This window comes from Peromyscus maniculatus, chromosome 5, assembly GCF_049852395.1.
Source record: "Peromyscus maniculatus bairdii isolate BWxNUB_F1_BW_parent chromosome 5, HU_Pman_BW_mat_3.1, whole genome shotgun sequence".
NCBI lineage: Eukaryota > Metazoa > Chordata > Mammalia > Rodentia > Cricetidae > Peromyscus > Peromyscus maniculatus.
Window position 1 is genome coordinate 75,204,711 of NC_134856.1, and position 13,825 is coordinate 75,218,535.

The window sequence follows — 13,825 nt, forward strand, 5'->3', positions numbered from 1 at the left end:
TTATCATGTATATTTATACATTCATCAATCTGGTATTTTTTTATTCACTCTATCCACGCATTCATCCACTATCAAATCTGTCAGTCTGTTGGTCTGTCTGTCTTTCCATCCTGTCACCTGGAAAAAGGACTTAGATGCCTATAAGCTACCTTTTTAACTAAGCTACAACCTTGGACTTCTGAGTCTCCACACCATTCAATTTTATCGAAAAAACAAACAAACAAACAAAAAACCTGAATGATTTTAGTACAAGTTCCCGCTTGAGTCTGACGCATCCTTCCAATTCTTTGAACAGAACCTAGTGTTTAGTAATGCTTCTGAATATTTTGCTGGGCCCATTTATGCCCTTTCACAACAACTTTAACAAAAACAAGAAGGCTTGTGGTGTTAGCTCAACCTGAACTCGCCCTCAATGTCTTACCAGGTTGCTCATCTCCTATCATCTCCCTGTGACTTCTGGTCACCCTGTCCCACACCTTAAAGAGTGGCATTAAGTCAGTTTAACTAGAAACTCCCTCAGTCTTGAGGGATCATTTTGGTAAGAAATAGGACTTAAATTTAAGTCCTCAAGAAAGGGGTGTTGTTCACCCCTTTGTACTCTCCACCTTAGCCATAAAGTCCCATTAGCTAAATCTACAGAACTGAGCCCAGTCCTGTACATGTACCCTCCTGCCATATTTCAATAGTAAATAACTTGTTTTCATAATTTCAACTATTGTGATCCTGTTTTTTTTTAAATATTTATTTTAATTTCATTTTTGCATGTATGTATGTATGTATGTATGCATGCATGTATGTGTCTGTTGTGGGAGTATGCTCATGTATGCATGCAAGTGTGTGAAGAGGCGAGAAGAAGGTATCAAATTCCCTGACATTAGGGTTATAAATGGTTGTGAGCCACCTGATGCGGGTGCTGGGAAATGAACTCGGCAAACCCTGCACATGCTCTGAATCTCCGTGTCATCTCTCCAGTCCCCCTTTGAGTGGAGCTTTTGCTTTTGGCAGATTTCTTTATTTTTGACAAACTGTCTCAATTTGCCTGGGCTGCCCTCGGCATCATTATGTAACCACTGAGGATCCGCAATTCTTGATCCTCTTGCTTCCCCCTCCCCAATGTTGGGGTTACAGGCATCTTCACCACACCCAGTTTCTGCAGTTCTGGGGCACTAGCCTGGGGCTCTCTGTATGCGAGGTAAGCACTCTGTTTTGAGCTTTATTCCCAGGCAGATGGTAATTATTATTTTTCATAAAGAATTAGAACTTTCCAAAAACAAAATCAATCATTTAAGGTCCTCAGCATCCTTTCATGGTGATTTCCTTTATAATCTCACAATAACTCTGGATAGGGAGGCGGGTATTTTTTATCTCTTTCTTTCAAGTTATAAAATTGAGGTACAGAGAGGTCACAATCTGAGAAAATGAGCATGGGAGCCAAGGTCTCCTCATTTCCAACCCTGGATGCCTTGCATTAAGATGGAATGATTCTCTGGGAGTTTTGAATGAGGATGTCATTGAATGTTTCAGGACAGAAGAGTTCTAATACGTTTGGCTGTTGAATCAAACTGTGCATCCAGACTGTGTTAAGTAATGTGGATTCAGGATATGGAAGAAATACACAGATCAACAGAGTATGAAAGGTTGACACAGAGAAGAAACAAGCCCAGGCTGGCTTCTAGGTTTATAATCAGAAATGTCAGGACAGCCACCTCATAACTGTGACTTTGAATAAAGGGCAAAAATACCCAAATAACTGTAAGAATTTTTGTGTAGAATGTTTGCCTTGTTGCTTGCCATATGCTGTGGGTTTGTATAAAAATTTCTCTTTCCAACATTCCAGGAAGGCATGCTTCTTGCTTTAATCTGCCAACTGCAAAATTAGTCTTTAGCACCCACCTTACACAGATCTTAAATGATGACTGGAGAAATGTGGCATAAACAGATGCACAATGGAAACACTGAAGACACACGAAATTAGATTCTATCATGCATATATGTTACATAAATACTATAGATTATGATTTTAAAAAGAGGAGGAAAGAAGGAAATGGAGCATCTTGGCATGTCAAACACAAATTAAATGATTTCTAAGTTTACTTTACTCTGAAATATTGGGGGGAAATGGAAAAAGTCTGTTGTATTTCCACCTTCCTCTTCTCTAGAACAAACACCCAAGATTCCAAACTATTGTTGAAATTATAGAGGATGGTGATGGAAGGGAAAACTTTCATTAAATTATGTTCCCAGGTAAGACATTGTCTTGTCGCCTCCTCTATTAACTCTGGGGAACCAGGAAGGGGGTGGGCATTGCTTCTTCAGGAAGCTCAGGCTTCTGGTTATCATGCTATATCTAGTGCTTACTCAGAACAACATTAGCTGCCCCTGGGTCTTTCTCTAGCAAAATCTTTCTTTGTTTTTTTTTTCCCCCCGTCTAATTTGTTGACAGAAAGTGGACCCATGAGCATGCAAATTACATAAACTGGTGATAAGATTGGAGAAATCCACATGCCTCCCCTTAGGGCTCAAATTTAAATTCTGCTTCTACCCAAATTACTAGAGAGCTTTCCATCAAGAGTTGTCTATGAGGTATGAGAAAATCTTCCCTTGTGTGCAATCCTGTTTCCAATTTCCTGTTTTCTCTTGTAGGTTAGTAAGGATCTGGGTAACATCGAGAGGAATAATTGTTATGTATATGCCTGTGTGTGTGTGTGTGTGTGTGTGTGTGTGTGTGTGTGTGTGTGTGTATGTGACTTGTGCGTGTTCATGTGTGCCTGTGTGTGCACTCCTAGGTGTTCAAGTGTTCCTGTGAGTATGCCTGTAGATGTTCATGTGTGCCTGTGTATGCATTCCTGTGTATGTTTGTGTGTGCCTGTGTGTATTCATATGTGCCTATGTGTCTATGTGTGTGCCTGAATGTGTTCATGTTTGCCTGTGTGTGCACTCCTGTGTGTGTTCTTGTGTTCCTGTGCATGTCCCTGTGTGTGTGTCTGTAGGTATTCATGTGTACCTGTGTGTGTGTGCCCATGCGTGCGTATGTATATGTGTGTTCATGTGTGTCTTTGTGTGTGTATGTATAGTTATGTGTGTGTTCATGTAGACTTGTGTTGTGTACATTTGTGTCTATTCAGTTGTGTGTGCTCATGTGTTTGAGTTTGAGTGTCTGTATGTATGTGTATTTATCTATGTGATCATATCCCTGTGTGTTTATGTATGCCTGTGTGTTTGTGTGTATATATATGAGTGTGCATGTGCATGTATGTTTATGTGTGTGTGTGTGTGTGTGTGTGTGTGTGTGTGTGTTGTGTATGTGTGTGTGCTGAGAGGTGAAAGTTGTGTGGCCTTCCTGAGGCACCCTGGTCAACACAACTTTGACATTACAGTTCTTACACTGTCTGTCACAATTTGATTTTCTTTCTTTTTCCTTTCTTCCTCCTCCTCCTCATTTTCTTTTTTGAGGGAAGATGTCATGGAAATGGATCAAAGAACCAGGTAATAAGGAAAAGATAGGGAGTCCCAAATGGCACATATGAAATACTCTAAAAAGAATGCCATGAGATAAAAATGTAAAAATCTATTTGGCAACTATTTTTCAAGATATTACATTATTTACATGACAGTTCAAGTAGCAACTTATATATCCAAAAAAATAAGAATTTAAATAATTTTACTGTGCATTTTGCCATGAGTTAGTGTGTCTGAGTGTGGCTGTGTGCTTGTGATTTGGTGTATTAGCGTGCTGTATGGGTGTAAAAGTGAGTGTGTACGGTGTATAATGAATATTATCTGTATGGAATGTGTGTTGCGCTTGCCTGTATGTGGAGCACATGTATGGTGCATGTGGAGCATGTGTAGTGCATTTATCTGCATGTATAATATGAATAACTGCATACAGAATGTGTGTGACATGTGGATCTATATGTGTTATTGTGGTGTCTATATAAGTAAATGTGGTGTGCATATTTGCAAGTGGGATATGCATATCTATATGTGGGGTATGTGAGATATGTTTATCTATATGTGGTATATACAGGAATGTATATATGTATATGTGGTACATGCTTCTGTGTATATGCCTATGTATATGTACATGTGGTATGTAGATCTGAATGTGGAGTTATTCATATGTAGTGTGCGTCTGTGTATCTGCATGTGGTGTGTGTGTAAAGTGTTTATCTGTATAAAGTATTTGTGGAAATGTATATATGTATGTTTAGCACATGTACCTATATGTAGATGTGTATATATGAAATGCAGTACGTATATTTGCATATGAGTTATGTATATCTTCATGTCGAGTATGTGTTTTACACCCTTTTATGGGCAATGTGATGGGATCAGAAGGCTAACAAAAGTAACAAATTCCAGATAAGCCGTGTCCTAATCTGATCTTTTTCATTTCCCCTTCTTAAAAGGGTCTGTTCCAAATCTCACAGTGAATCAGCTCTGAGTCGGCCATCTTGCCTAGGGTGGCCTGGATACGGAAGAGAAAAGGGATAGGAGAATTCAGCAAGATGAGACAGTTATTTCCTTCTAACTCAAAAAAGCATGTCCTGTCTGATGAAAATTCAGTGGCTCATCATGACTTATCATCATCCATCATTTAACTGTCCCCTGTGATATGCAATAGGAAGTTTCACATGTACAGAACAAAGGTCATTACCAAAAGTTTTGATAATGAATGTATATGAAGTCAGTGCCTCTCTAAGTAACTGCTACCATGAACTCTACTGATTCTGTTTTAAGATAATGACAGTAGCATCTGAAAACTTAAACTTATTGTGCTTAGATTTCAAGTCATATTGAAGTGAGGTGTCAGGGTTTAGTGGGCAACAAGGTGCCCACTGTCATTCATGTCAGTAAAACTAAGTAAAAATTTAAAATGCTGAATGTGGCATTACCGTGAAATGATCACCAAAGAAACTTCTGGAATCAGGCATTTTTATTTTTTACATTTATTTATTATTTACTTTTGTGTATGCATATCTGTGGACAAATTTGTATCATGTTTCATGTGTGGAAGTGAAAGGGCAACTTGCAGGAGTTGATCCTGTCCTTCTACTAAGTGGGTCCCAAAGGAAGATGGAGCTCCGGTCTTGGGCTCAGGGGAAAAGGCCTTCATCTCCTGAGCCACCTCAAAGCCTCACATGCTCAATTTTAACATGCATTTTAGCAAGAACTTGCTAGTTTGTTTGTCTACTTTAGCATCTCAGGTTTACTTCCTGGTTGGATATATGTAAGTAGGGTCCCTGGTTTTTCATGACTCAGTTTTCTTATCTTTAGCAACTGGATATCAATTATATTTAATTTTTATAACTATTTCATTTAGTGTGTGTGTGCCTGTGCACATATGCATATGATGTGTATAGGGGTGGTGTATGTCACAGTATGGCAGTACAGATGTGGAGATCAGAGACTTTTCAATAATATCTGAATCATAAAGTTATTGTAAAAAGCAAAAGAGCCATTTAAGTATGTGTCCTGGTACATAGAATCGGATATTGATGGCAACTTCATGTAGGGGTGTATGATGTGAATATCTCGTCCACTCTAATGCTACTTGACTGGTACCAAAACAGTGCCTCAGAATAAATTATTTGCTCCCAGAGAGGTCATTGGTAAATAATGAGCCCAGGCTTATATACCAGTTTGATGCTTTCTGTATTATTTCTCTCCCTTATATACAGTTTCCTCTCTGAAGTCTGTAACTTGGTCAGCACATGTTGTCCTCATCACAAATGCACTTTGTTACTTCTTTTCTGACATGAGAAACAATAAACCCAAGTATGGGATTTGATTCAAGATCAAGCAAGCTTTAAAGTGTTGCATAACCTGAAAATAATCCAATATGAATCATGTCTTAGAATAAAATATGCAACCCATCAGATACACTATGGTAAATATGATGAGATTATCAAAACAATTCTTTTGTTTTCCTTAGTATGTTATATGTAGTTGTGCATGACAATCACAGAGCTGAGTCTTTGCAAAACAACCATATATTAATTGGACACTTTTCTCACTGTGAAGAGAAGAAATATTAAATGTGAAAGCACTTACCGCTGCTTGCCTATGAGTGTTGGACAGTATCCCGTGTATCTTTACTTTGTCTTTCTCCATTTGGTCTATGTTCACCCACAGGTCTCGGCTGGCGGAATCTGCTGGGCCATATATCCGAGATATGTAGTAATTGTGATCTGTGTCTTCCTGCATTGGTGGAGAATGATGAACATTAAGAACTGTAATGTTTCCGCTAATTTTATTTTTTAAGAGTTCTTCTGTAATTAAAGGTTTCAGTGATCTTCAATCTAGCAAATGGTTTAAGTAGACTCTTAGAGAAGTGAATTGAAATGAAAATGAAATATGTAAAAACAAGTCATCCTCTTTAGAAGAAACAGTTAAGCACAAAACACAATCTCATTTATATTCTGTGCACCATATATTTCTTTTTGGTCATGGTAATAGTAAACACTTAACTGCTGACATGACAAATATGTCTGATTTAGAAATATTTACTGAAGATCTGAGCTTTGATTACTGTGAGTGACAACAAAATTAATTTATTCTTTAAAGAAACATTATATTGGGCCTGAATTTAGATAATGGTCTTAGAAATTCAGATAATTGCCTAATTTGGGTTTTTAAAGTCTACTTTTATTTGAATTCTCATTATGGGTCTCACTACAGTGCTTTGCAAAATGTGGTGGTATATTATGTACCCTAATAAACTTATCTGGGGATCAGAGGACAAAACCAGCCACGAGATTAGACATAGAGGTCAGGCAGTGGTAGCACACACCCTTAATCCTGTCACTCGGGAGACAGAGATCCGTCTGTGAGTTCAAGGCCACACTGGAAACAGAGCCAGGCAGTGGTGGCACACACCTTTAATCCCAGTACTGAGATGCACACAGGCCTTTAATCCCAGGAAGTTATGGCAGGGCAGAGAAAAGTATATAGGCATAAGGAGACAGGAAGTCTCTTTAGACTGAGGATTTCATAATTTCATAGAGGTAAGAATTTATGGCTATGGCTTGTTCTGTTTCTCTATTCTTTCAGCTTTCACCCTAATATCTGGCTCAGGTTTTTTTTTTTTTTTTTTTTAAATAGCAATTCGCATTACAGCAGAGAGATTGTTTTCCTCAAGTTTCCAGATCAACAGGGAAAATGAAGGTTTTCAAATCATACGACACTTGCATAATACAGATCATATACATGTATTAGCTACAAAATGCAACAATGCCTATGAGGGTTTGGGGATGACTTCTCCACAGATAAGCATTTTCCAGGTAGACATGACAATCTCTTTTGGGGTCTCAATTACCCAATAAAAAAATTAGACATGTCCCATGCATCATTTTAAGAGGTATTTAATTTTGTGTTTAATTATATGCATTTGTATGCACTTTTTATATGAATTTTGTCTGACATTCAGGTAAATTGGAGAAAAAGGCGTATAGAGAAGATTGCCTATGATTTGGGCAATAAAGTTTTGGAAGTGAATTCTGTCTAATATATTTATTATCAACATGTTACTGGAATAAAACTGAAGTGTCCAGCCATTCAGTCAAAACCAGAATCTCATGTATGTCTTCTCAGATCACCAGGTTAATGTGCACAGAAACTGATTATAGAAAGCAAAAGAATTAACAAGTCTAACCAGTATTCAAAGAGATTTTGCATCATTCCTAAAAGAAATAAACATTTGGAAATGTATAAGTAAAGTTCTAGTCAAATTTTGGGTGCGAGAAACTTCTGCACAGAAAGAAGAGGAGACTCAAAGGACATGGGAAGGAGATGCCCTGAAACTGGGAGGATGGGAGTTTCCAGGTCTTCCTCCACAACAACAACAAAATGCATGAGAACCAAAAGCATTGTGTCCTGTCTCCCAGTATTCATTCCCTCTCTCTCTCTCTTTCTGTTGCTCCCCAATGGGGAATTCTTCGCTAGAGGGAGAATGAGCCATGCTAGTCCACAAAATTCATCTGGCATATGTGAACATCAGTGCAAGATGGACCATTGGCAAGGCATTTAGGAGTTCAGAGGTTGTAAGTTTCCTTATTCTGCTTGCTGGGATGTCTATGTGTGAGATTTGATACAGCTGCCATTTTGGCATCCTGGGGAGAAGGCTCAAAATAAAAGTAACACTTCCCTCAGTCATTCGATGAGATTTCTAGCAGGACAGTTAGGGTGTTTGGCCATCCTATCACCAGAGTAGATCAGTTCAGGTTTTGACCATTGCCGGTAGTCTATTGTGGAGGTATCTTTGTGGATTTCTGGGGACTTCTCTAGCACTTTACTTCTTCCTATTCCCATAGGGTCTTCATTTATCATGGTCTCTTATTTCTTGTTCTCCCTCTCTGTTCTTGATCCAGCTGGGATCTTCCATTCCCCTAAGCTCTCTTTCCCTCAACCCTTACCCTTCATTACCCCCACTCACATCCAGGTTGCTTATATAGATGCAGAAATCCACAGCCAGGCCCCAGGTGGAGCTCCAGGAGTCCAATTGGCAAGAAAGAGGAGGGATTGTATGAGCGAGAATTGTTGAGACCAAGATTGGAAAAAGCACAGGGACAAATAGCCAAACGAATGGAAACACATGAACTATGAACCAAAGGCTGAGGGGCCCCCAATTGGATCAGGCCCTCTGGATAAGTGAGACAGTTGATAAGCTTGAACTGTTTGGGAGGCACCCAGGCAGTGGGACCAGGACCTGTCCTTAGTGCATGAGCTGGCTGTTTGGAACCTGGGGCTTATGCAGGGACACTTAGCTCAGCCTGGGAGGAGGGGACTGGACCTGCCTGGACTGAATCTACCAGGCTGAGCTGAATTCCCAGGGGAGTCTTAGCCCTGAAAGAGATGGGAATGGGGAGTTGCCTGGGGGGAAGATGGGGGTAGGTGGGTGGGAGGGGGGAGGACAGGGGAATCCTTGGCTGATATGTAAAATTAAATTAAATTATAAAATAAAAAGGAAAAAAAACAATAAAAGTAACACACAGAAATAAGGACAAAATGGCAAACACACACCAAAGGAAAAGTCATTCCTCTGATTATGTTAATTATCTGCATGCACTTGTTCAACTTCATCATACATCACATTAATGGAAGAATCCTGATTTAAAAAAAAAAAACAAAAAACAAACAAAAAAAATGACTCCTATTTATTATCAAACTTAAGCAAGACTGAATAAGTTGATCTTAGAAACCTTTTAGGTCTTGGTAACAAATATATACCCAATTCTTGCATTCTATGGAGTCACAGAGCAAAAATGGAGCCTTGTATAACTTGCCAAAAAGCATCGGGTCTGAACAGCAAATAATGATAACTTATTTAGTTTTAATGAGTATTAGAAAAGATGACTTTGGAGAAAATGCTCAGTGAGTGTTAATTTGTTACAAGTTTCTTATAAACTGTAACGAACTCAGTAACACTAAGGCCCCCAATACAATCTTTAGGCATACTGTGTAACTGATTCTATGATGTGGTGAAATTCACGAAGAATTATTAATGCATAAAGTTTCATCAATTAAGAGTCGAGTTCAGTATAAAGACAGAAGACAACAATTAAAAGAACTGATGTTTATCTTTAATCTTTGAAATTATTTAAACAAATAATTTTTATTTATAATGATGAATAACAATGTAAAAAGACAATGAAATGTCTGAAGAATTATGCACAACGTTGGCTGTAATACATATCACTGATGTGACTACATGAAACCATGCCTTTAATTTTCAGCTAAGTTGGAGTTTCTCAAAACAATACCAGGTCTTGAAAACACTGAAGTTAAGCTAAAGACTTGGTACTGACTTCTATAGCTCAAGCTTGCCAAGTTGTCATGGCAACTTTTATTCAAAGATAAAAGCAATTTATTGTTTACCTAGGAAAGTAGACACACTCATTGTTAAATCCCTGAGAGGTGTTTGCCTCAGTCACTCAGGAAAGCCATAAAATAGATGTCCCCCAAATGTGAAATTTTAGCACCAGTAAATTATTCAAACTATTTTTTGTCATTTTTTTTTAGGAATAATGATACTTAAAGAGTTATTGAAAGTCACTCTGGGCACAAAAACTTTTATTTTCTCTTCTAAAGCAAAACTATTTCTAATATCAGAGACAATAAAGTGAAGCACTATTGTGATATGCCTACTTGCCAATTCATTTAGGAAACCAACTGTTACTGAAAGTAGACGCTCAGTGGGTGACTCTAAATGCTATAAACTCAGGTTGTCAAAAACTGCCTGCAAATCTGCAGCTGTAGGGCAACACAGGGCATCGTCCAAAACATTCAGAGGATGAGTCACCATAGCTACAGGCATCCTGCAAGAATCAGTCTACCCCACCCAGCTAAAGTGCTCTCTTTCATTACACACAGTATTTGTAGATGATGCCCATTTCTAGATGCAACAATGACATTTCATTGAAAACTACAAGAAATTGAGAACTTATTGTATAGCCATCCATATGCTAATAATTTGATATCTATCTAGACATTACATTTAATATAATCAAGGTTTTCAAGCAATGTCATTTAACATTAAACTTAAGGCTATCACATAAACATTAGTCTACAATCAATAGGATTTTATGGTCTTCACACATGTGGAGGTGTATTTTATTCTGATAAGAATGCTTTCACATGGGTGTTGTTATTAATTTAAACATAAAGATATTTTAAATACCACGTGTGTACATCATACTTTCCGGACATAAATAGAAAAACAAACAAACAAAAAACCAAAACCAACAATCTAGTTCTCTGTGATATAACCCAAGGTGCTACTATAAGTAAGTAAGGGGTATGATAAAATAACAAAACTGAAAAAAGAGCATAGTAAGCATACTAAAAGAAAAATCTTGAGACATGTAAATGCATTCATACTGTGCCCACACAGCCTTGGGGAACAAACAGCATAAAAGAGAAAAGCTCAGCAAGAGAGCATATCTAGGACAGATGCTATGGGATAAATGTTGTTGACCCTACCTCAAAATCCATATGTTAAAGACTCAACTCCCAGTATGCTTTTAATTTTCCAGAGGGTCTTGATAGGGTAGTTAAGGTTAAAGAATGCCAAAATAGTGGAACATTGGCCATACAAGGTTTATATACATAAAAGGAGGCATGAATATTTTCCCTCCCTCTGCTGGCTGCTTCCTTCCACACCTCTTCTCATGCTTCACTCTCCTCTTCTCTTTCCCTTTCCCTCATCTTCACTCATTCCTTGGGAAAAGCCCTCAGAAAATTTGCAACAAAACTCTGTATACTGTGAATTTTCCTGTGATCCTTCCCCTCGTCTCTTCCTTGACACACATTTGCTAGGACCTACTAAATAGTTCAGGATAGCCTTGAACTCGAGGCAACCTCCCAAGTGCTAGCGTTATGGGTGTGAATTACCATACTTGGCTCAAAGAGCAATTGTGTAGATATCCAAAGTCAAGTTATAAAACAGAGTAAGAAAACATTGGATAAGCTAACTCCATCCTAACATCCCATGGAAACAGAATCTATATAATCCCAGAAAATGAACTTGTGATTCAAATTTATTTCCTCTACCAAATTATATTATAAATAAAAGGTAGCATCATTCTAACACATGTAGATACAGAGAAAATACACCACCAATGTGAAAATTCTTGTACATATAATACCTACTACCAAATCAACCAGGGGTAATTAAACTGCCCATCATAGCTATTCCCATGAGCAATTAGCTTCATACTGCCTGGCTCTATGTAAGAGTGCAGGAGCTATGGCGAAAGGTCTGATGACGAGCACCAACTCTGTAACAAGAATACTTGAATAAAGGTCATGTGCAGTTATTAAAATTATAAGCAGGTATGTAATTTCTTTCTATCATGAATAGGTACTAATGATATTCAAATTGTTACATATTGACTGTGAAATGTCCCTCACAGGTTCCTGTCTTGAATGCTTGTTCTGCAGCTGATGACACTATTTGGGAAGCTTGTGGAACCTTGAGGAGGTGAGGCTTAGATGAAGGAAGGGAGTCCCTATAGGCAGTCCTGTGTCCTGCCTTGTCCGCTGCTTCCTGGTCCACCAAGATGTAAACTGACTCCCCCACATGACCCCACCCCAGGAACTGAGATGTCCTGCCACGCCTTCACTCTCACAATGGATCCACATCCTACAAAACAATGACCCCCAAAAAACTTTCCTTGAGTTGTTTCGGTTTCTGTTAGGCATTGTGATCACAAAATAACTAATATACTGAAATGATTAGCCCATGATTCATAACAATTAACAGATGAACCTGAAAGCATAGAAATACTTGCTATAAAAACTTTCTTTTTTTTTAAATGCCATTGAGGGCAGAAATCTGAAACTGAATATTTAGAGTTGCATACATGTCACCAAAGGCCAGCAGAAAAATATTAAATTCACTACTTCCCTCAATATAATACTCATGCACATCTAAATTTTATAAAATTGCAGATACCTAAATGTGAATGTATATTTTTAGTTACTTGCTTTTAATCCTATCTGATTATACACATTTGTTTATGTATGTATATAAATACACCAATAATTAATAAATGTTACATGTCTGTGTAGAATATACTAAGCATTATACTAACTGGGTTAATTTTAAGTAATGACATCTAGAGGGAATAGCATTCCCAATAAATATTAGTTGAAATTTTAATTGTTAACACATTACATAAAGTTGGAGATATTTGTTTGTATTTACACAAAACATTAGAAAATTTTTGATTTCCCAAAGGAAAACATTCAGACTTTGAGAATTCCAAACATGTATTTTGATCAATATATTTAATTTTAAAAGTCAATTTTTGAAATACAAATGTGAACATACATAGTCACGAGGCTGTTCACTGTGAATAGCAAAATATCTATTGAAATTTTATAGTAGGTTTTTTAAAGTTTAGTTGCTTTGAAAACTTCCTAAAGAAAAATTCTTAACACACTAACTTAGGCACTCAATGCAGAATTGCAAGGTCAAAAACTAGAATTGTTTCAGGGCAAAGTTGATATACAGATTTGAACTAAATATTTTCTTTAACATATTAGTTTCTTTGACTTATATAAAGTTCAATATTTTGTACTATGAATAGCAAATTAAATTTAGCATTAAGAGAAATGTAAGAAAGTACCAATTTTCATCAAATATTGAGAGACTGACCTTTGAACTTTCATATTCACTAATGGCACTACCATATCACATTTCTTCTTTTCTACTTATTTATGTAAAAATTACTTGATGTTTCTAAGGTACGGCACATTGTTAATGAGACATTTGAAAGCAAGTACAGAAATGAACATTTAAGAATTACTCAAGGGCAGTCTTAGATCTTATAATTTTTTATTTTTTTTTTTTTTACAATTCAACAAGCGTTATATTTTAAGGGAGTATTCTTGTTTCTTTGAAGTTATCATCCAGTATACCCTTTATTTCCAGGAAATATTTAAAGGCTTTCAGAAAGGGTCTGGTCTATAGGCCAGAGAGACAGCTACATTCTGACATCTGTGGGCAGGGGGATGGCAGGTAGCTAAGAGCTTACAGAAAGGAGGCATGAAGTGTGCCCAAAGACATGAAACTAGCAGGGTGCTGTCTGAACTCTATTTCTCCTGAGCTTGATCACTGATGAGCTCTAGCACTTTGGTATAGTCACCAGTTCACATTAGTGTGACTTTTCTTGTACACTGAGATTATCACATAGCCACATCCATCTGGTAGGGTCACACACAGAGTGAAAAGAGCTAAAGCCCTACAGTAGCAGTCACTGCATGGCATATGGAAGGGTAGACCACATGGAGATACAAATAAAAACCACACCACACTCCTCCT

The 13,825-nt window shown here is 37.5% G+C and overlaps 1 protein-coding gene across 2 annotated transcripts in view; it reads right to left on the reverse strand.

Moving 5' to 3' along the window:
- Plxdc2 (plexin domain containing 2) overlaps window positions 1-13,825 on the reverse strand; it is a 403,601-nt gene that overhangs the window by 201,008 nt on the left and 188,768 nt on the right. For both annotated transcript variants that reach the window (XM_076572690.1, XM_076572691.1), the window contains one exon: window positions 6,055-6,201. In XM_076572690.1, the coding sequence (XP_076428805.1) occupies window positions 6,055-6,201 (147 nt within the window). The remainder of the gene's footprint in view (window positions 1-6,054; window positions 6,202-13,825) is intronic.